The sequence below is a fragment of the Ascaphus truei genome, chromosome 3 (genome assembly GCF_040206685.1).
Source record: "Ascaphus truei isolate aAscTru1 chromosome 3, aAscTru1.hap1, whole genome shotgun sequence".
In the NCBI taxonomy this organism is placed as follows: Eukaryota; Metazoa; Chordata; class Amphibia; order Anura; family Ascaphidae; genus Ascaphus; species Ascaphus truei.
The window spans coordinates 66898249-66922952 of NC_134485.1; the positions used below are offsets into that span (position 1 = coordinate 66898249).

The window sequence follows — 24704 nt, forward strand, 5'->3', positions numbered from 1 at the left end:
ATCCAGCACTTGGTCCCAAAAATGTGCACTCTTGGGGCAGTCCCATAAACAGTGTTTTTGGTCTGCTTTAGGTTGTTGGCACTTTGGACATCTATTCCTGGATTTGTCTGTATTCTGGTAACTTATGTTAAAAGCACAATATGCCCTGTGTGTCCGTTTTAGTTGCATCTCTCCACGTTTCTGATAAGTTTTCTAGTTCTATCTAAACCAGTAAGTATTACATGAAGTTCCGTTATTTCCTTGAAATCTTTGTTCCAGGCCTCAAAAACCTTTTACTGGGCGTGGCCATGACCTCACGCGGCTCGTTCGCCCTCAATGGCTTAACCGCCTGCGGGGGCATGGCCACGCCTCCGTCGCAAGTTCTATATACAAAAAAAATTGTTTTTGTGAAAACTTGCAATACAGCGTGGCTGCTAAATGCGCGCCAAGGTAGGTACTGGGCCCGGTCTGATTGGGGGGCGGTGCTTTAGCGCACGTCGTGCCATGCGCTGTAGAACGCACTGGGACCGCAGCCTTAGGCCATACCTGCTGCTGCTCTATCTCTAAATTTGAGTGGAAACTTTTCTCCAATATCCAATCGCCCGCATGCCTTATAACACATGCTATTTTGTACTTTCTGATATCGGGGAAATTTAGTCCCCCCTATTCTCTGCATAGTTGTAGTTTTTTAAATGCTATTCTGGGTCGCCCTCCTCTCCAAATGAACCAACTAAATGCTCTATTTAATTCTTTGGTATCTGTATGTTTTATTAGTAATGGTAACATCTGTAAGGGGTAGAGAACTCTTGCTAAGCTGACCATTTTGATCAGTTGGCATCTCCCTGACAGGTTCAGAGGGAGTTCTGCCACCCTTCCAGTTCCTTTATTACCTTCTGAAAAATACTCTTAAAATTGTCTACATATAGTTTTCCCAGGTCCACTGTAATATTAATACCTAGATATTTTATAGATTTCCTTGTCCTTTTAAAGGGTAACTTCTCATCCCATGTTACATCATTCTTAATTGTGATGTTTAATATTAATTAATATTATCATTAATATCATTAATATGATTAATATTTCTGTTTTTGTAACATTAACTTTGAACCCTGAGAATTTTCCAAATTCCCCAATAGCTTTAAATATGTTGGGCAATGCCTCCCCTGGATTAGACACTAGGAGCTGCAGATCGTCCGCAAATAGAGCTAATTTAGCCTCATACTTCCCTATGTTGATTGCCTTAACTTTCCATATGTCTCAGATATTCGGCCAAAGGCTCGATAGCTTAATTAAAAAGCAAAGGTGACAGAGGGCACCCCTGTCTCGTACCTCTGTATAATTTAAACTCGGGAGACCGTAACCCCGTTGCCATTATTTTAGCTTTTGGATCTGCGTACATTGATTGTTTTATCCAAAGGAAAGGTCCCTCAATCCCCACTTTTTGCAGTACCTGGAACAGATACTTCCAGCTTACATTATCAAAAGCCTTTTCGGCGTTATTTGATATTATAATATTATTTTTTATTTTTTTTATTTTAGATTTGGTCCAGTTTATGGCAGCTATAACTTTTCTAATATTCTTTACCGGATGTCTCCCCTTTACAAATCCAGATTGATCTGGATGGATCAATTTGGGTAGGATTGATGCTAGCGCCTCTCTGCCAACATTTCTGAGATCATGGCGTCTTGATTGAATAATGAAATTGGTCTACATTATTCTGGATTTAGTGGGTTTTTCCCTTCCTTGTGAAGAATCCTTATGAAAGCCATCTTGCCCGTTTCTAAGTATTCTTCTGTTTTTAATATATCTTTTAACGCTTCCTTAAGTGGTAGACCAATTTCCGCACTTAACGTTTTATAGAATTCGGCCCCAAACCCATCGGGCCCTGGTGCTTTACCATTTGTAATTTTTTTAAATTATTGTTATTATTTAAATAGACTGTGATATTTCTTCTATGGAAATTGGCTCATTTCATCTTTGTTGATCTTCCCTTGTTAATTTAGGCAATTGTAATTTTCCCATGAAATCCTCTATTACCACTGCATTTTCCTCACTCTTTCCATATAATTGCTGATGGTATTCTTGAAATGCTAAAGATATTTGTTTGGGTTCAGTTGAGATTTCCCCATTAGCTTTCTGTATTTTCATTATGTTTAGATGGTGTAGTTCCTGACTAAATTCCACATTAGTTTGCCAGCTTTATTCCCATATCTATATAGATTAAAGTCTCTATATTGCATTTTTTAAACTTTTCTCTGCAGCCATATCTCGCATGTCGTGTTTTTTTTTTATATTCCTCTTTTGTGGCCAAAGATGGTTTTAGTTTAAAGCTCCTGTATGCTTCGCTCAGCTCGTCACTCGCTTTCCTGAATTCCGTGTCTATTTCCTTCCTTTATGTATTTGAAAAGGCCATTATATCTCCCCTTGGCACCGCCTTTGCAGCTTCCCAATACAAATTTCCTTCTTTTTGGTGTGCATTGTTGTTGTCCTTGAATTGGTAGCATTTGTTTAGTGGGAAAGCTTTAAACTCCTTTTGTGATATAAGTGTGAAGGGAACCTCCATATCCTATCTTTGTGACTCTTTCTGCCCAATATTTAGCCCTATCCATACTGGAGCGTGGTTAGAAATCAGGATGTTGTTTTCAATGGAAGCCATACCCAGGTTAGGGATTAGATGGTCACTTATTAAAAAATAATCGATTCTTGAGAAGGTATGGAGGAGGAGGAGGGGGGGTGAGTGAGGAGCAGGCTGGGACTCGGAGGGCCGCGTGGGCTATGCCGCGGCTGGACTCGCCGTTGCTAGGGGACGGGTAGGGCTTCCGGCCACCTCTTCCTTCCCTCCCCTCCCTCCCTCCTCACTCCCTCCCTCCCGATCAGGCGCGCGGCGGCCATTTTTTTTTTTTTAAATCAGCGCGACCCCGGGTCTAGCGCGGTTGGATCGTGTGGCCCCCGAGGACCGCGCTATAACGGGGTTTACCTGTATATACTTGCGGTTCTCCTGTTGCCTTTGTGGGTATCTTACTCTCACTTCTGCAACGCACCATGCATTCAGACCTTTTATTACTTATGCTGATGATGACCTTAATTCCATGAACTGAAACACATCTGACAATACTATAACATAACACACGCTGAAAGAAAAAAACATTAACATATAAACATCGCTTGTATTGACTTTTTTTCCAGGAGTAATCTGACTTTAAAATGCTAAGGAGCCTCTCCTCTAGCTTTCCCTACTCCTCTGGTGCCTTTTTTTCTGTGTGCTGATTATTGCCTTTTTGGCTGCGATCTGGCGAAGCCTTCACAGAGCTCAGTCTTCTGCTGCTGCTCTGTCTGGTGCCATACTGGATGTCCGTGTAGAGGTTTTGAATGGACTCCTAATACATTGAAATCATTGGGATATTCTGATTTGTAACTCTATTATAGACATTATCGTTGCAAGTTTGGAATTGTGGCGATTATTTTCTGTTAGTATGAGCTCCTCGCTATCTTAAACAGGAGAAGTCCCTCATAAGACCCAAAATGAACCAATGGCAGTGACCTAAAGCAGCAGTCCCCGCTAATCGGCATGGTTTAACATTTTTGGCATTTTTTAGTTGCTGTGAAACGCCTTCTTGCCCTTTCCGACACGGTTTTTACTTTTAAATTCTGTTGCTCTGCTCGGAAGATAGAATAGTTTGAAATCTTACGTAAAAACTGAGCTATCCCTGGAGCTCGGGCAGTGTAAGGCTACTATGGGAACATCAGACACTTGAGATTAGGAGAAACATTATTTTGCAGATAAAAATAAATAAGAAGCAGGAAATGCTCAGGCGACAAGATACTAACATTGAGTTGCATTCATAGGCTTCTGGGAGGGGGGATTTGCTAATTGTGAAATAATGATTAAGGTCAGTGTGTAAGATACTGTAAATAGAAGCTTGGAGGGGGCTGTATCTGCTGCAAAGGACTTTGTACAGGTTAATTGACCCCATCCCCCTTTTTTCACTGGGGGGCTCTCGTACAAGAACAGGGTAGGCTGAGCATGCAGTAAACCAGCGATTTAGTGAACACCCCACAATTTCCAATGAAACTAAAACAACCAAACCTTTGTAAGCGTGAAGAAAGAAGATCCATTGTCAAGATGTTTATATTTTATTCCAGCGCCTCTCGCCGAAAGCTTTTAGTGTTTTGTATTCCATCACATTTGCTGTTTTTGTTTTTTTGTCTTTCCATTTTTACTTTCTGGGAATTGTTTTGCTATGATCTGTTATTTCATTTATGACCGAATCCAAAGCAGTGACCAAAATACTTATTGTCCCTCCGCCTCTGTGTCACAAATGACATCACAAACCAAAGATGACGGTCTTCAAAGAGCAGAGCGAAAAAATAGAGGATCTAAATCCAAATCTAAAATCTTTTTAGTGTGATTGTATTTTTATAGTGCTTCGTACACTGTTCTGGCAACCATGTTGGTCCTGGAAAAGTTCACATGGGTCACAGACTGTGACCCACCTTTCGTAATCGATGTAATAATGTGTGCAGAGCTCTCCAAACCTCACAGGTCGCTTTTTCATGTATACGGTATGGTTGGACCATCACAGGGGATCTCGGATTAGTCTTGTAGTATACACATGCATTTATAAACATTTTAGGCAAACTTCGAAGAGGTGCAAAGCATGCCTTTAAATTGTGAAACGGTCGCAATTTGTGAGAGAGATGGTAAATAGTGAATGCTTTTACTGAACTGTGTGTGTGTGTATATACTCTTCAAATAAGTCTCTACTCCCCTGCCTTATTATAGTGATGCCAGAAATTAGGTAATCCTGTACATGCTGCACATAGGGCATGAGATGTACAACATACATGCCTATAATCTGCATTTGGGAGACAAGTTTGAGACATAAACGGGTGCACAAGAATTCTGACAATTTTTTGCATGTCTAAATCTCGAGTATTTTGTTCACATGATTCCTAAATTAAGCCTTCTCTCTGCAGGCTCCCTTGTGGTTAATTATCCATATGACGACGACAATAAACGCTTGTCCACGTACAGTAAATCCCCGGATGATGCTGTGTTCCAGCAGCTTGCCCTCTCATATTCCAAGGTGAGGCTTAGTGAAACAAAGAACAGGACGTTTGCCACAGAGAGCAGAATGTGTACCAATACTCTGCTGTAGGTACAGCAGCTGGGCACCTGTCTGCTATTAAATGTCTGGTTCTAGTCATTGGGGAAACTTTTATATTGGTTGCCGGGCGCCAACATTTATTGATGTATTCATTTAAAAAATAAAATGTTTTAATTAATGAGACCAGAAAGTGGCACAGAAAGCAATTTAAATAACTATTGTGCGTGGATATATGGACCAATGTTTCGGTGCCCTTAAGAGGCACAATATTGTGTTTAAATTATTTTCTGTGCCTTGTTCGTTTTTATTTGTCGTATACACCCTTATGATAGGTACAGAATTTTGATTGTGTTTCTATTAATGTGGCAATACATCACTCCATACTTTAGGTACTAATAAATGCCTTTGGTGGAAGATGTGACGGGTCTATTTATAAGAAATGACATGTCTCTTAAACTAGACACAGTTTTCAGCAATTGTTCAGAACTGCCACTATGGACACGTGGGGAAGAAAGACGTTTCTAAAACATTGGTAACATGTCTGATCGATTGGTTTCTGCCCTTTTTGTGGTATCAAAATAAAGTGTCCAATTTTGGCTCTGGCCTTTCATTCAAAATGTGAAGAAATGCCTTGTTTTTTTTTTTTACCTGGAATTTGAAGGGAAGAATTTTCTGTCAAATATTCAAGATGCTTAAGCAACATGTGGCTTATGTGACTGTAAGGGGCTTTGCCAGAGTCTTTTAATTCAGGCGCACGCGTGCTGCAGGAACAACAAACCTCTTCTCATAGAGGCCGCCCATAGAGCGTGCAACCGAAGAAGCGCGACAGAGCGCGCGATTCTCCGGAAGACACAGCATTTAGTCTTTGCCGCGCAACGGCCGGGTCGCGTGCGCGGTTAAGCCACTGAGGGCGTACCGCTCATGTGACGTCATGGCCATGCCTCCCAGTCGCCTCGGACCTCAGAGCAGGTTTTTGCGCGAGTGACGGGCGCGCGTGACATCACATGCTCCGTCCCGCGCGGCCAGTATAAACGCGGACTTAGACTATCAATATGAAGCCCTAGGCAAGCGTTCTGTTGGTTAGCTGAACATGAGGAGCTTTGTATTCCAGATCCTTCCTTTCTCCAGGCCTAACTACTACATTGATAAATGGATAAATAAGATGTACTATATATAGTTATCTCAAATTGGCTAAGGAGAGGGGAACTGCAGCTATAATGCAGAACTGTTGGACAAACATGCAAGCTACTGAAATTCTTTGGTGCCAAACTTGCGTGTGTTGACTTTCTCGGTGCTTGCATTTTCGCTCTGGTGCATTACACTAGCTACTTATCACCCTTGAATAGGGATGTGTTTTTGCTGGTGTCCTGCTAGACTAGGTGTTTCAGAGTGAAACTATGAAACGTTTGTTGCTGGCAGCGGCTTTGGAAAGCTTGGGACCCAGTAAGAGGGGAGGGGGTTATAAAACCAACAACAAAGAGGATGGCCGCACAACATGCTCTTCTGATTCACACATTTTCTGTGCTTGGCACTTGCCCAGTTTTTGTTGTCAGAAGGATATGGGCTTTACAACCTCCTCAAAATTCACGTGCTACAGAGGAGCATTGAGGCTTTACACTTTAATTTTCAGGGCTTTTGCTGTTCATCCTGAGCACATATTGCTTGGAGGCATGTTAAAATCCTCCAGTAGTTTAGAGATTGATGCTGAAACTTTTTCCAAAGTCTCTTCAACATTGCCATCATTTTACTGTTCTGGGAATTGGTTTATAACTCTGCAAATCGGCTGCATTGTCCTCCAATACGAAGACGCTCCTATACAAGTAGGGCAGAATATACAGTACATATTGTACTGCTTTTATGTCCCTCTTGCAGTTGGGCTTAAGTTTGCAACACATCACATCTTAAATTAGGAAAAATGTGGATTGCTGCAAAGAAGCTGTTTATGACCGATGGCTTTTATTTTATTGCAGCACCACTTTGTGTTGAAAAATGGAACTGCAACAACATAAAACTCCACGTGTACAACAACCTCATGGATTAAGCACGGTCATCTATTGAGCACTGTCACTATTTCTGCAGTTCTATTATCTGCACAAGTTATTTCATGTAAAAGTTGCTTCTATTCCCATTCAATAACACAAATGGCAGCGCCAATGTTTTTTTATTTATTTATTGTGCTTTCAGGAAAACACCCAGATGTTCCAAGGTAGTCCATGTAAGGACATGTACCCCAATGAGAATTTCCTGCATGGTATCACCAATGGCGCAAACTGGTATAATCTTCTAGGTAACGAATTTCATTATGATCATTTGTGACTGTGATGTTCTATAGCAATGTTGGAAGTACCATCATTCACCCAGTAGCCCGAGCACGCTGCCTAGGGGTCACACTCGACCCTCTCTCCCATCGCAATTACTGTAACTTCCTGCTGTCCGACCTTCCTGCCTCTCTCCTGTCTTCCCTACAATCTATCCTAAATGCTGCTGCCAGAATCACTCTACTCTTTCCGAAATCTGTCTCGACGCCTCCCCTGCTGAAATCCCTCTCCTGGCTTCCTATCAAATCCCGCAGCTCACACTCAATTCTCCTCACTTTTAAAGCTTCACACTCTTCTGCCCCTCCTTACATCTCAGCCCTAATTTCTCGCTATGTACCATCCCAACTTTCTGCTCAAGGATTTCTTCTCTCTGCCCCCTTTGTATCTAAAGCCCTCTCCCGCCTTAAACCTTTCTCACTGACTGCCCCACACGTCTCGAATGCCCTTCCCCTCAATACCCGACTAGCACCTCTCTATCCACCTTTAAGACCCACCTTAAGACACACTTGCTTCAAAAAGCATGTGAGTAGCACTGTGGCTAATACTATACACATAATACATAATACATAAAGCTTGGCCCACTGCAGACGCACTTACCAGATTGCCCTCCTACTGTCTCTGTACGTTCTCCCCACCTACCAATTAGATTATAAGCTCTTCGGGGCAGGGACTCCTCTTCCACAAAGTTACTTTTATGTCTGATGCACTTATTCCCATGATGTATTATTTGTAGTTATTTGTTATTTATATGATTGTCATGTGTATTACTGCTGTGAAGCGGTACAGTACATTAATGGCGCTATAAGTAAAGACATACATACATACATTTAACATCTCCAGAGGAAATCCTTACATCTGTAAATGATACGCCTGGTACAATGCTCAAGGTGCTTAATTGTGGGTGCTGTGAAGTATAGACTACTTTAAAGCTGCAGTCCCCTTTGACCAAAAAAAATGATTGCGTCATTTATTATCATTGCAAATTCCTTTGAGTGTTGTATTTAACAATCCCGCCATTTTTACATTCGGTAGTTACATTCTGGAGATCGAATTTGCTGAAACTTTCTCTCAGAGAATTTAAAATTCCTGCTGTCACCCACACATTAAAACGAGGCGTGCATGGTAGCCGCTAATACCAGTGAAATAACACCATTAAAAAAAATGAGCAAAAACTGCTTTTTTGACCTAGTAAAAAGCAAGAAATAGATTGTGGGTATTGCTGCACGAACTTCAATGCTGGAGGGTGCAAACTACTCATAATATGTTGCAGGATTTTCCATCAGAATAAGGATTAACTCCTCAACATCAGAGCGCCGTCAATCTTTGGGGGCTATTTATTGAACAACTGCATATTTTGCTTTTCAGAAACCCACAAGAATAGTGCGCCAGTGCGTCACTGCGTCAGTGATGAATGCACTGATAACACCTTTTAATTAGGCATAATATTTGAAAAAGTCTTAGGCCTCGGGCATGGTCAGCGCTTATGTGCTGAGCCGTGCTGCTGCTCGGCAGTGAGCCCCTGCAGCCGCAATGAGAGCGGCTTTAGCAGGGGCTCGCGCATGTGTCAGCACGCTTGCGGAAGCGTGTGTCTTAACAAATCTTTAGTTTCGGCGCTCACGAGGGCGCAGGGCCGGTCACGTGAGCGGTTCGCCCAATGAGGGCGAACCAGCTCCGTGACGTCACTGGCCCGCCCCCCAGACACGCCCACGGACGGCGCGCGCTCTAAGGCCAGGGAAAGCACCGCTTTCCCTCAGCCTCAGCGCGCCTCCGCACGGCTTCAATGTCTATGGACTAAGCCTTATTCTAAACCATTTTGTATGTCATTCTGATTCATTACAAGGCTTGGATTATAATCTGATATTTTCCATTCACTAGTTATTTGCAACAGATTAAAAACAGCAATCCTGCCTTCACATTTTTTTTATTTATTTTACAAAATTTGAATGGGTCGGTTTTCGGATGCCGAACCCTGCTATTGGCACCGGGAACCTCACAGGTTCCAAGATATCTACTGGTTCAGTTGCCTGTGTTTCAGGTCTGATCAGGGAAATCAAGATGAAATCAGAATCCCGCTGACGCACAGGCCAATAGGAAGCCACAACCTCATGGGGGGATGACGTTGCAGTTTCTTATTGGATGACCACGGGCTCCATCCTTGAAAATCAAACACCAGCAGCTTAACCAGTTAGTAACTTGGGAATCGTGACGTCCCCAAAGCGTTTCAGGTCCAGAGGATACCCCCCCCCCCCCCCGCCCCATTAGAATTCTGTGTTTTAATGAAGAAAATTTTTTTTTAGGCAAAATGGGTGGGATTGCTGCACTAATTGATGGCAATCAAATTTAGGCAGTATCTCTTTGCATGGGACTCCATTGTCACCTTCTTCAACACACACACTATACTGCAAAAAGGGACCTGAAAATATGATCATTTTTAGTCTATTTTTTTTTTTTTTTTAAACCTTTTAACGGCTCATAGTCTGTATCAGTCTCCCCTGTGTTCCATATGATAGCCCGATAATGAAATGAAACTCTCCCTCATAGGTGGAATGCAGGACTGGAACTATCTGAACACAAACTGTTATGAGGTGACGATTGAACTTGGCTGCATAAAATACCCTGTGGCTTCAGAACTACCCGATTACTGGCAAAGCAACCACCGGTCATTGCTGCAGTTCATACAGCAGGTGAGTTAAGGTCTGCAGACTCTGGTCATCTCCACTGTGAAAGCTGATATCTGACCACAATAAACTGTTGTCTTGTTCAGGTTCACAGAGGTGTCAAAGGATTTGTGCTGGATGCCACGGATGGAAGAGGCATCTTGAACGCCACGATTACGGTAGCAAACATTGATCACACTGTCACCTCGGATAAAGTTGGGGATTATTGGCGACTGTTGGTCCCCGGAGTGTATAAAATCACAACCTCCGCAAGAGGGTAAGTATCAATCCAGGAGACCTTGGGGTATGCATCCTTCATTTCAAATGGAATAGAGATCCACTGAGCACATGGGATTCAATGTACTTACGTACGTTTACATGCGCTGAAGCTGGAAGAGAACAGACCTGGGGGTAATGTAAAAAACTACTTCATGACAAGATGGTGAATTTGCGGAATTGCCTATTACCCGAAGCTATTACGTTAAAGGAATTTGGAAGTGCTTGGTATAGACGCAAGGCTATCCTGAATATAAAAAAAGGGGGGGGTCTCCGGAGCTGGACCACGTTGGTTTCAGCTCCGGGTACCCCATACTTCCCGAGATACATACCTCTGTACGTGCTGCCGGTAGGAGAGCCCTAGCTGGGTTCACAATATGGCGTTTTAAAAGGACTCCATCTCCTGCGGGCCGATGGGAAGACTCGACATCATCCCTTCTGTCTTCTTTTTGGCCCAAGTGACGTAGGAGCTTTAAACTGCACAGATACCTGCAGAGGGAAGCGTCTCTGGAAGCAGAGGGTCCGCGGAGATGAAATTAACACGGATCAGCACCGGAGACCCCCTACTTGAAACCTATTAAAAAAAACAAAACACTTGTCTGGAGTGCTCCTTTTAAGGTGCATCCATACTTACAGCAGCAAGAAATCATTTATGTGGCAAGCTTATTTTCTCTCCCCCCCTGATATCAACATGCTGAAGTTATATTTATTGGAGATTATACCTGTAGGTCAGTTTAGTTTTAGTAAGAAATATATGCGACACTGAGGAGGAGGATGTGCATCAAAGCAAATTAATTAAAAAAAGCTTTCAGGATTGTGGTTATTCAAAAAGAATTGTAGATACTGCGTGGCAGAAATGTATTTGCAAGTCATAGAAAATTGGAGAACGTGAATAGGATACAATTAAACTTGTGTCAACAGTTTTGTTTTAGTTTATGATCGCTGGCATTTGGTACATAATGAACATATACAGTATTGAAACGTTATACTTGTAATATTGCTTGGTTTGTAGAACTAGGAATATAGGAAAGATTGTTACCAAAAGTTTAGTACTGCTGCTAACACCTGGATAAAGATGCCACCTGAGGGAAATGAGACATTTGGGAAATGTGCTGTGTTCCTACACTTATGTTAAAACATTTACATATCCTTGTACTAGGCCAGCTATAAAATCATGTGTCAATTGCTATACAGCAGGTGCAATATACTTGTTGAGATGTCAATGTTCCAAATCCAATATAACCAAGGCGTGCTAATAAAAATAAGGACGTGGAACTGCTAGGGCACAGCATTTTATGGGATTTACAACCTCCTGCCAATGAACTTTTATTGGCGTGGAAATAAGAATAGAAACATGGCATATACAGATTTTAAAGATAAGTGTTATGGATAAAGGGACTTGGGGATTCAATATAGTAACTGTTTTGTTAACGTTTAAATTAATTTAAAATAAATATAATTGAGTCCACAATAATGAAATGTAGAAGTGTTTGTTTTGTCTTGGTTTTTATTGAAAGGGTATACAAATGTTGAGTAAGTGGTATGTTACTCTGACCAAGGCAAGCCGTTTGTGTTTTTAACAAAAACTGTTTTTAAGGATAATTTTTCCCATATCTGGATTTTTCCACTTCTAAGAAATATAATTTCTGCATGTTGATATAAGAGACGATAAAAAGGCCCTACTACCCCATCAATTGTTGGTGGAAGTTTGTCCTGCCTCAGTGTTTTATATTTGTGCTGTAACGAAAGTCCATGCCAATGCTAAAAGGGGAATAACATTTAATAATATGGGCCCTGGGCACTTGGTAGATCTCCATTATGTGACCAGGGCAACCCAGTAAGAAGTCAGGTGTCCAAATACAATAATGGTCCGTTAATTTGAAAATATGTCTACAGTATTAGGGTTGTAAAATGTTCTTGGAGTATTTAAAGTTCTGCTCCTTACATCACACGTGAGAGTGACCATAAATGTCAAAATTAGCTTTTAGGTCGTGAGCACCCAAAAACATTTACAAAGCTCTATACGATTAAAAGTGAGGCTGAACCTAATTTAATGGCAGCATAAACGAATGAAAAAAGCATTACGCTGAGGAGAGGTTATGCTCTCTTGTGGCCGGCAGAGGAAATGGCACAACCGAGCAGGGTTTCCTGTTAATGGAAGAGCTTTTACAGCTGTCAGTGTATACCGTATGCATACTCACCCACTGCCTTATGCCAGCCAAACATCTTTCTGATTAGAACAGAAAGCGCCACTAGACCCTGTATTAAATATGGTGAGCACGGTTATGGACATAAAGATTGATAATGCACATAAACTTCCTCATAATCTTTATAGAGAACCTTAGAGACTAAACCAGTGGTTGGGAACTACTGGAGCAGGGTTACTGTACTGTGTATAATGCAATCCTGTAGTAATGCATTGGCCCTTCTTGATCGCTCTCCTTTGCCCAGGTACATCCCTGTCACCAAAACGGTGACTGTTCGTGAAGGAGAAGCCTTGTTGGTGAATTTCACCCTCGTTCGTTCTGGGGCAGATTCCCATAAAGAAGATAAAGGAAAAGTGTTGGTGGCAGAAACGGAAATGTCTGACCCCAACGCAAAGGAGTTTGAGACGCTAATCAAGGACCTTTCCGCAGAGAATGGTCTGGAACGCTTTCTGCTGTCCACCTCGGGGGATATCGATCTGTACCGTTACAGGCCATACAAGGACCTGTCGGAGTCACTCCGGGGACTCAATCTCAACTACCCACACATTACTAATCTGACCAGGTGATTGATTGCAGTGCTTGTTTACACACATTCAGGGAATGGGAGGAAACAAGGGAAAGGGGTTTATATGCTGCTGCAGCAGCAGCATCATCATAGAAACCTTGAAATCTCATGTGGGGCCCAGAGCATACTGTTTGGATATTAAAATACATCATTAGGTAAAATAAGCATTAACCTCAATCTCTAGATAACACCACACTGTCGGGACATCTTTTTAAGGCAACTGCTACTTCTCTGGAGAGCATTACCGAAGAACTAGAACAGAAACAGTATTGTTGATGTGGGATCTGTGCTGTGTAAGGCCGCGCCTATAGTGACCGCGACGCGTGACGTCACCTGTCGCCACTAGCGAAAGTTGTATTTCGCTTTGCGGCGGCGTCGCGGGCGACCCGGGCATTTATTGGTTCAGGGGCTCACATGAGGCGACAGCCCCTGAAAAATCAAATATTCCCAGCTTCTGAAAATCCCGTCGCTTTGTCGCCGTCGCGCTTACTATAAGCGCACGCGTCGGCGACAATGCATTTGTTTTCGGGCGACGTCGCTGTCACTATAAGCGCAGCCTTAGTGGGATGTAATAAATGCAAGCAATTTTTTTTTTAAATAGATGGGTGTTAGAAATTTTCATCTGAAAAATAGTAATGGTTGCAGAATGAACATTACAAATCATATGCCAATTCCAGAGTGGCAGTCCGTTAACTGCACTTTGAAGGACCTTCGGGGAGTATTCATAACACAGGTTTTTTGTTTACCTTCATCTGGATCAATATACTGTAAATACAAATATAGGATAAGCAGCTGTTTTTTTTTAAATTTAACATAGTTTTAACTCGATGGACATGTCGCTTTGGGGGTTTTCAACCCCATCTACTATGTAAGTATATAACCAAGTAACTTGCAATTGTTTGCAGTTGGAAAAAATACATATCCCCGCTCAAAATTTCTCTTCTGAATTGAAGAAGCCCTCAGACGCATTTACTGTAGTTTTAGACACTGCAGTTACTCAGGGGAGTGTAATCTATTGTTTTTTTTTCCCTGCGCTCGCTCCCCTGCCGACTGTCCCCCTCTCCACGCGCCCACCCTGCTTACGTTGGTTCTGGCGTCATGATATCACGTTGCCATAGCAACGCGACGTCTCATGACCCCGCTGCGTCATTTGACGCTGGGTTGCCTTGGTGACACGTCACCAGGCGCGTCTGAACCAAGGTAAGGAGAAATTTACAGCTCCCCAGGCATTATCTTAAATGCCTTCGGGAAGCGCACAGGGCCTCTGTAAACCCTGCACCCCCCGCAGCGAATCTCGCGCCCCCCACTTTGCACACCGCTGCAGTAACGTTACTATCTCTGGCTTAATTATGTTTTAAAGCATGTCAAGTTGTACAACTTGTCATGTGATTGTATTCCTTTTTATTTATTTATTTTTTAAATGATCTGCACTTTTCTGTCTACTTAACTTATTAAATACCAGTTGTGCTGTTCGGTGGGACTGAAATTGCAAATTCAATCGCAGCCTCATAATCTAGGACTGCTAGATTTGATCAGGTACAGGGCTATAACACCTACCCCGCATGTGTTGATCTCTGTTGTTTTACAACAGCTGCTTTTGGTTACCAACACTTTTGTATTTCTGTCCTTAAAAGTTTGGGCCAGAGTGTGGAATATCGCCTGATATGGTCTCTCGAAATCTCCAACAAACCGAACAGTTCTGAGCCCGAAGAACCAAAGATCCGGTTTGTTGCCGGAGTCCACGGCAATGCTCCAGTTGGCACTGAGCTGCTGTTGACGTTTGCCGAGTTTCTCTGCCTAAACTACAAAAAGAACAGCGCGGTTACCAAGGTGAGCCGCAAGCATTCTGACTTGTTTTATTTATTGTACCTAGAACTTTCTTTCTAGGTATGGTTGCACTTAAATGAAATACTATTGTAACATTCGCCGTAGCAGGTCTTACACCTGTATCAACATGATAAAGGGTCCAGGGCTCCCATTAATGAATAGTAGAATGTACTGATGGTCAAATGAATATAGTAAACCAGAGTAACCAGGAAAAGCCCTGGAAAGGTTGTTCACCAGAAGCCCCCAGCCCCAAATTAGAGCTATAAAATCTGTATGCAAAGTTAATGGGACTGTTAACTATAGTTTGCCATCGCCATCTTAAACCTCATTACTGTAACCTGGGTGAACAGCCCCACTGAGTATTCCCGGTCATTGGTTTTAGAAACTCTGTGATCAAGAGCTGTTAGCATTAGCCACGTATTGTACCAACATTTCCAAATGAAGCAGAATGAGAGGTCTTGATCATGAAACAAGCCTGTTATGTTGCATCTCAGTTTTGCATATCCATGATGTTTACTTTGATCATATTGATCTCACCCTCCCCCCTCCGTTTTTCCTACGAGTGCTCAGCTTCATTTCTCTTATTTCATGTTTTAGTGATTATGAGAAATGCAGGTGCACATTCATGTAATTGTACACTATTTACTGTATATCTGGCACAGTTCTGAGCCCGAGGAACCAAAGATAAGGTTTGTTGCTGGAGTCCATGCAATGCTCCATTTGGCAATATATACTGTATGTGTAAACTCCTTAAAAACACCATATCTCGTTTCTTCAATAGCATAAGAGCTGTACCAATAATGCACTGCCAAGCAAAGAATGAGCTAAGCCCAGATGAATCTGTTCTTAAGATGATCTTCGTGTCTCCTACATTTAGCTAATTGACCGAACAAGAATCGTGATTGTGCCTTTGGTGAATCCTGATGGCCGAGAGCGAGCGAAAGAGAGGGAATGTACCTCAAACATAGGTCAAAACAATGCTAATGGCAAGGATCTGGACACTGATTTTCTAAGTAAGTCTAAATTCTTACATCTACGGTAGCAGGCAGCTGATGTACGCCAGTCTTTTTATGTTGTGTATTTGTGTTCCCCAATAAAGACCTTTCTGATGATTACTATGTAAATTAGTTTAGCAGTGAGTTGCTAGATTTTCTTGGTAAATTTTAACTTTTGTGTATAAGATTGTATTGTGATCCCTTGACATTAGTGGTTGACATACTTTTGCCATAATATGCAATATAAATATAATATATTATCAGATTTTTAACTAAATTAACTTTAGCTCACACGTATTACTAAATCTTCAGAATTGCAGCATCATCCCTTCCTCGGGTAGAAAACCTAGAAGCGATTAATGAGCCTGACCTAATTTATGAAACAGCGGCAAACCCATCATGGTCACTATATATGCATATATGTATATATGTGTATATGTGTATATGTATATATGTGTATATATATAAAAATAAAAATCATGCAGAATCCGAACTCGGGATCCTTTGAAGCTGAACCATACTTTTAGCTACGGTTACCCCCTGTTCCAGACACACTTTATTTTAGTTGCAGGTCTCCTTGTACATACAAACGTGGCATCTGGTATCGTCCACTAGGAAGCCGCAGCGTCGTGACCCCAAGGACGTTGCAGCTTCCTATTGGACCGCAGAACCGAAGCCATTTTTTATTCCCTTAATGGGAGCAGCAACGCCGGCAACTAAAACTGTAAGTTACCGTGCAGATGAGCAAAATGACCCGACACACCCACTCATGCCACAATTCCTTCTCCAGTAGAGAGAATTCAGATAAAACATTCTGTTGAAAAGACTGAATTCAGCCACCGGTACAGTGCACCCAATTGGGCAACACGGGCGGATAGAGAAGATAGAAGCACCGGGGCAGTCGTTGTCAGTATTAAAAGCATGTTCTTAATAGGACAAAATTAAATAAAAACAATATTACGCGGAGGAGATGGAAAGTATTCAGCATTACATGTCACCACCAGAGTCAGGGAGGCCTCACCACTGTTTAGAGCAACTGGTTAGTCCCTGCAGGGACATGGATGAGCCCCTCCTGTCAACTGTGTATCTTTGGGGGGGGGGGGGGTAGGAGAGAGAGAGACACTGACCTAAATATAGTGTGGTTCAGCTCTGGACGTCCCCCTGTTTTGAATTGAGATCTGTGAATTTCTGCTCTTAAATATTACAGAAGCTATCACATGGCCAAATGCTCTCCGCTCCAAATATGTTGCCAAGTGGAAATTCTCGAACCCTTTGCAATATGTTAAGTACAAAGTTATAGGTTGCCACTAAGCTGTGTATCCTGCAATAAAACCACTGCAACATGTAGACTAGCATAACAAATGATCAGGAGATAAATCTTCGCAGCTGCCAGTGGTAACCATAGACACGGCTGTTCTTTCAGTGACTTGGCACAGTGTAGTATTGCTTTTTTTTCAAGATCATTTCCACGTTGCAGGGAAGCTGTTACCAAGCATTCTTCCTCAATATGTGTTTTATTGTCTCATTTTGTTAGGTAACTCTTCTGGGCCTATCGGGGAGAGGGAGAAAGAGACCAAAGCCATCATGGACGGTCTGATATTGAAGCAGGATTTCAGCCTCTCCGTAGTATTGGATGGAGGTTCGGTGCTGGTCACGTATCCATATGATAATCCGGTACACACAGGTGGGTGGACTGCAACAGGTGAAAAAGCTGCAGGTTGCCCTCTACTGGCAGCCGTGTGCAAGGGTTTCATATAGCCGATTTCTCAGGCATTGTCAAAATATTCTGCGTTAACTGACTCGAACTGAGGCTTCTAAAGACTTAAACCGTTGTATATTAAGATTAATACGTAAAGCCTATTTTATGCATGTATGAGGCATATGCTGGACTAGTTTGTGCAGATACTAGTCATTTTGGCATCTGCAATTTCAGGGTTACTGTTCTGAAATTGTCAAAGGGGCTAAAATCTTCAGGACGGGGCCCTTATTACTGTGCAAATAATGTTTTCTGTTATGCTACCTGTACACTAGAGCAGGGTTTCTCATTAAACATTTTATTGTGTTTTACAGTTGAGAATAAAGACACCTTAAAACATCTAGCCTCTGTCTATGCAAATAACCATCCCACAATGCATATGGGACACCCAGGATGTCCGAACAAGTCAGGTAAGCATAGACACGAGCCTGTGTATGTCGCTCGCTCTTTTTGCCATGCTTAACGGGGCACTAAATTTGTGTATTAATGCTGTTTCCTTTCTCCTCAGATGAGAACATCTCAGGAGGAGTGATCTGTGGGGCTGAATGGAGGGGTCATCAGGGTAGCATGAAGGTAATGCTGTGGGAATTATCGAGACTGTCCAGTAGGGTTGCATCACTGGGAATGCACCAGGCCACTTCCTTTCTCTTACACATAAAGGGGACGTGGGTGGGGGATAGGAAGTTGCAATTCAAAAGCCTTTGCATCTGCACTAGTCACAGAACGTCTCTCATATTGTTGCAGGATTTCAGCGTCACATATGGCCTTTGCCCAGAGATCACGGTCTACACCAGCTGCTGCTTATTCCCCAATGCTGGGCAGCTGCACGAGGTCTGGGCTGAGAATAAGAAGTCACTCCTCAGCATGCTTGTGGAGGTAAGGATGGTTATTATGCCCTTCCTGGCCAGAGAAGTCCCTGACCACACATTGGGCTACATTACTGAAACACTTCATGCCATGTGTTGATATAACAGTGATTCTCACCCTGATCCCCCTTAGCCTCTCATAATTCACTTCCATCTGGTCTATCCTGCACGTTGTCACCATCTTTTAAAAACAGATCAAATATTAACAGAGCCTTTTTTTGTGTTTAGTATTAAATAGTGTAACAAAGGAAGGACATACAGTCCACGGTCTGTGCAACAGAAACAGTTCACAGGCATAAACTATAACATCCAATAAATCCCATTGAGACTGAGCAATTGATCTTGATCCTGGGAGTATAATATTAATCCTTGTATTGTGAGCTGAGATAGTGACAATAAGTGTATTACTTAACCTATGACTCATAAATAAGTGGCCGCCAACATACGGACTTAAATCATAAAGTGGGATTTATATTGTACTGGGGAGGCACAACCACCCAAAGGTACAGTATAGTACCCCCTTTTTCCCAACCACACTCATATAAGGCCACTAGAGCATATAGGTAACACAGTCGTTCATTAGCAGGAAAACTCCACAGTAAACTCACTTTTAGTAGAGATGGAGGCTCACTTGAATAACCATCCAGATAAGTAACACAGGAGCTCAGTAGGTGCGTGCATCCAACTTGATTGAAGATCAATGGCAGGAAAAAACACCTCAAAGGAGGGAAAGTGGAGCACTGCGATGGGGTATAGCACAAAGGAAACCGGCACACCAATAATAAAAACTAATTTAATGAGTGACTGCGTGAGACATCCAAAGAACAGAAACTACTAACCACTCTGACGCCTTTCGGGCTAAGCCCTTTGTCAAAGAGTACTTTGACAAAGGGCTTAGCCCGAAACGCGTCAGAGTGGTTAGTAGTTTATGTGTTTTGGATGTCTCACGCAGTCACTCATTAAATTAGTTTTTATTATTGATGTGCCGGTTTCCTTTGTGCTATACCCCATCGCAGTGCTCCACTTTCCCTCTTTCGAGGTGTTTTTTACTGCCATTTAGTATTAAATAGTTTGGTTCACAGTTTTGACCTCAACCACGCCTGATCTTTAATGCTGTATTTTAAAATGCGCATAGTTCTTTTGTCATAAACTTATTTTTTGTGCTATCTCAATTCATTCTTAATTTTTTTTTGTCCTTAAAACACTGGAGTGGTTCTGCAGTATAGTTACACAATGTTTTCAATTACTTCAAGTAAACATTGAAAAATATACAATAACAAGTAATACTGGGTATTTGTAAGGGTATATATGATATTTCAGTAATAATATCCGCAGACATAAAAAAATGGAAGAAACCTCTTGCATGGAGTGGGTACTACAATAAGGCTAGTGAGAGGTCTTGTGAAAATAAATAATAAACCCCCCTGAAGGTAACAGACAATGATGGTGTCGCACACTGTTGCTGCCTCGTTGGGGGTGTAAAAATACAGCAATCTTCAACAAGACCAAAGTACTCACATTTCTTCTTCAGTTGCTTCTTAGATTTGAATAATAATTTAAAGCCTTACCCAATCCTAGGGTTTCTTACTGAGGCGGGACCAGCTGCAGGTAGAGAAGTGCGATGGTGCAAGAACAGCAGCGCACAGCCAAGGGAGCCAGGTTCAGATCATCACCAAGAGGAGGTGTAGAAACCCTCCCTTTGGTGATGTTTCAATAAAGTATTTTTTATTACAATTTGACAGAGAAGCCCAATGCTACATCCAATATGACAAAATACACCGTAAAATACTTATATATTCTCTTGAAAAAGAGCTTGCTGGGGTTCTGTGTGTTGTTTGTTAACTTATTCTCAGCTGTTGGAGGTTAGTGGCTTCTCCTTCCCAGGGTTTAAGCCCACCCCTCCCCACTTCCCAAGTCAGCAGGTTCCTTTCATTCTGCTGGATATAGATCCAATGTTGGTCTTTCTCCCTCCTAACAGAGGTAAATGAGAATTGTAATCCTAATAGAGGTATATTAGTATTTTATCTGGTAGTGTTGGGATCTGTGAACAGGTGTCTGCCTTGATTGGGCTCACAGGCTTACAATGCTTTGGCCAAAGGGTTAAACTATTTTACTGTGTATTTTTGTCATGTTGGATGTAGCATTGGGCTTCTCGTCGCTTGTTGTATACATATGCCACGCTTAATAGCACTCCTTATATACATATATATTTTTGGGGGGGCTCAGGGGTTCCCACAAAGAGCTTGCTGGGGTTCTGTGTGTTGTTACAATTTGAACCTCGCTCCCTTGGCTGTGCGCTGCTGTTCTTGCACCTTTAGCTTTGTAGTTGTACTACTTTGTAGGACCTTCACATGGGCTCAGCCCCCAGTGATGTATCCTATGGTTGCCATAAATAGATTTTTATAGGCCACAGGAAAAATATACACCAGGGAATTCTGGGATTTCACAGAGGGGCTTCCTGACCTGTATATAGAGATTGATGTTTCTCCTTTCAGTCTCAAAAGAAAGCACCCTACCGCCATTTTTCAGTAGTTTGGGAGATGTTTTGACGTGCCCCCCCCCCCATGTTTATATCGTGCCTGTTACTTTATGAAGCACCACAGCGTGACTATTGGGTCAATAACCGCTGTGCCTGGCAGCACCCACGGGGTTAAGGGAAACGGGTCTGTAACGGGAGCAGCCAATAACGTAAATGGAAAGTGAACGTGTAATAGAATCACAGAAACGGAGAGCGGATTTAAAGGTTTCTATCAATAAGTCATAGAGTAAACCGGAGCACTGCTAGCTGTATCCAGTTCCTATGACAATACAGCGCCTGCTATCCTAATGATCAGTCACTTGGATCCTGTGAACTTCTTGCAAAGGTGTCCGCCGGCAAGTGCTGCCTTTCCATGTTTTCAATGCTTCTTTCTTCAGTGTTGGACAGCTGTTTTTTTTATTTATTTTTTTGTAGTTTAATTTGAGATCATTTTATTTTTAAAGACCGTAGCCCATATTTACTAAGCTGTGCTATGCACAGCTTCCGGCGTTGGAAAGACTCTTACAACCCGTGGAAGTGAAGGCGCTTTAATGTGTGTCTCGGCACAGCACCGATTTGTGACTGTGGGCCGGTCCATCATGAAAGAACCGAACAAGTAATCGTTAACTCCCCTCGTAGATTTTGTTTGTCAAATCTATGGGGTGGTTTAGGTCTTGTGTGCGCACAGAGGTCGAACGACCTTCTTAGAATTTGTTTTTATTTTCCAGGTACACAAAGGGGTGCGTGGGGTTGTGAAGGATGAGCGCGGAAAAGCTGTCCCGAAAGCAACCATTATATTAAATGATGGCGTAAAAGTCTACACCAAAGAGGGAGGATACTTCCACGTTCTCCTTGCACCCGGATTCCATAACATTAACGCCATTGCAGTGGGTTATCAGCAGCAGCACACGCAGGTGAGAATGGCATCTCTTTGCTTCCTAGCTGAGTCCGGTGGGGCAGGAGATAACTAGCCTCACGCGTGCCACAGATGTTTGGGCTTTACCCATACAGATGCTTCGTTACCATTTTAATTGCCGTTAATGATGGCGCTTGTTTAAGTAGCAAAGATAGATGGACACAGAAGCTTCAGAAATATACAATCAATTAATATCCCACCCGTAAAATGCAACATTAAGTAGAGAGTGACACTTATACTGAAACCCATAACCTCTATATCAGGGGTGGCCAACTCCAGTCCTCAAGGGCCACCAACAAGTCAGGTTTTCAGCCTTTTCCTGCTTCAGCACAGGTGGCTTACTCGAGGACTGGAGTTGGCCACACCTGCACTATATGATCAGTTCCCAAGCTTTGGTAAAAGCAAATCGAATATGGTACCATTTTCTTTTTAGAGTTAATATGCAATAATGTGCTAAAACCATCAAAGGAGTGTGTCCTGGAACAGGATTGTTTATTTTCTGTGTACCTTTGCATCTCTCAGGCTACCAGCTCTCCCTAGTTAAGTTACATGCTTTTCCTTGCTCTGAAACAGCCAGTGCCCGTGTATATTGCAACATTATTGTTACAAGTAATCCCCTTTACACAGCCAGTAGTCAGTTGCCCTGGCAACCTCCCAATGCTCATATCTGAGATTGGTTTCGTCCTCTCCCCCTGCCTTTATCTGCATATTGTTATACCCCTTAGCTTGTTCCTTTCTGACAGGAAAGTGTGCTCCCTCTTTCCAACAGCAGCCAAAGTGAGTAGACATCTTCCATTGCTCCCTCAGAAAGGAAATTCCTTTTACCTTCCTCTGAGAAGCACTTCCACATAGCAGGACACCTTCCTCTCATAGGTTATTCTCCTGACAAGAGAAATTTGCTATCAATATCCACATACAAGAACTTTTATATTTCTGTTAACTCCCCTCAATAAAGTTGAAGAAAAATAGAAGGACTTTGTGTGGGGGACGAGTTAAGCTACATGGACTTACTCACATGCTACAAGTGAGCCTGGATCCAAAATAGAGGGTAAAATAGATGTGGTAGTATGGGAAGTATTTGTATTTTGACTGGATTTGTTATTTCTAAATGACAATTTCTTGTCAACCATCCACATCTACTTTTTATAAATCGAAAACGAACATTTTGAATCTGCAGAGCTTTTTGTTGCCCAAAATGTTAAACTTGCATGTCCCTCCTCGCTCTGACTCATGCAGCATTGCCGAACTCCACCAGCCTTGCGTAAAAACACATCTAAGAATGCTTTAATAGTGTGTATTCGGCTCCAGTTAAAAGTTGTAGATATACAATTGATACAGCAATCTTGCTACTGATGCATGGAGCCTTAGGCCGCGCTTACAGTCCGCGCGACGGATGACGTCGCCACCCGCAAAAGTTGTATTTTTCGCTTTGCAGCGACGTCGCAAGCGACCTGGCCATTGATTGGTTCAGAGGCTGTCACATGTGGCGACAGCCGCTGAAAAATCAAATTTGACCGGCTTCCAAATTTCGCGTTGCTCCGGCACGTCGCGCTTACTATAAGCGCACGCGACGGAGGCGATACATTTGTTTTGCCGCAATGTCACGTCGCCGGCACTATAAGCACAGCCTTAAACAGAGGGCTGTGACATGTAGGAGCTATAGAGAGCATGATGCAAAGTAACTTTGTGCTGTAGGCCTTCTGAGATTGAGGATGAGGTAAGGTTATAAGAAAGGTCCTCCCATGTTGGCACGCTTTTGATATGAGTGGCGTTTTTCAAGAGTAGTTACACGTGATCTAATCAGAGAATTTTGTAATTTCAGGTTCTTGTCCGACAGGATGCTGCCAGCCCTGTAGAAATCATCTTTGATATGGATAACCGTATCTTTGGGTTGCCCAGGGAGTTGGTTGTTACAGTTGCAGGTATGGAACGATGAAATGTAAAACCAATTTAATACACTGTGTGTACGCTCAGTCTCTACTTTTATACCTCTAGTAATTTACATTTTCCCACTTGCATGTTATTAGTGTTACTGAACTGTGGAAGAAAAATGGTACAGAAATTGCTTTGCCATCGTTCTACATCCAAAACTACTCCATAATGAATAGCTACCCATGAAAAGCGTAATGTTCTAGGGCTGACTTGCTGTATAGAACAAAAGACAAAAAGGCCTAGTGCTGCATCCAATTTGACCAATTATATAGTTACTTACCTTTATATCTTATAAGCAAAGGTCATTTAGTTCAATTTTTGGCCCAAAGTATTTCAAGCCTACAACCACTTCACAGTACGGCCCATCTTTAGGTCCTAACACTGCTGCACCTGCTAAAAGCTCTCATAACCTCTCGAATGGAGGGAGAGCTATCTTAAGACTGGTCATTTACAGGTTCTTAGCAAGAACGGCAATTAAGGGCCATACCGTGACGTGGTTGTAGGCTTAAAATACTTTGGCCAAAGAATTTATCTAAATGACCTTTGCTTATGAGAAGATAAACACATAAAATGTAACTATATAATTTGTCAAGTTAGATGTAGCACTGACGCTTTGTCCTCTCTCTTGTTCGACACATGAGGTCACAACCTCAGTAGCGCTCCTTTTGACATAAATATATATGATTTGGTGGATTTGGGTTCGAGCTTACAGGGGCTGTTGGTCTGACTACAGCTGTAACTGTTTCCAAACGTCGTCTTCTTGCTGGGCTAATCTGTGAAAGA

General features: G+C 42.3%; 1 protein-coding gene across 1 annotated transcript in view; it reads left to right on the top strand.

The window, feature by feature from the left end:
- Positions 1–24704, top strand: part of CPD (carboxypeptidase D) — a 65172-nt gene that overhangs the window by 34573 nt on the left and 5895 nt on the right. The window contains exons 8-20 of the mRNA XM_075594248.1: positions 4958–5067; positions 7273–7375; positions 9948–10090; positions 10171–10340; positions 12791–13108; positions 14746–14941; positions 15816–15951; positions 17468–17617; positions 18004–18099; positions 18198–18262; positions 18434–18565; positions 21802–21987; positions 23812–23911. Of these exons, the coding sequence (XP_075450363.1) occupies positions 4958–5067; positions 7273–7375; positions 9948–10090; positions 10171–10340; positions 12791–13108; positions 14746–14941; positions 15816–15951; positions 17468–17617; positions 18004–18099; positions 18198–18262; positions 18434–18565; positions 21802–21987; positions 23812–23911 (1905 nt within the window). The remainder of the gene's footprint in view (positions 1–4957; positions 5068–7272; positions 7376–9947; positions 10091–10170; positions 10341–12790; positions 13109–14745; positions 14942–15815; positions 15952–17467; positions 17618–18003; positions 18100–18197; positions 18263–18433; positions 18566–21801; positions 21988–23811; positions 23912–24704) is intronic.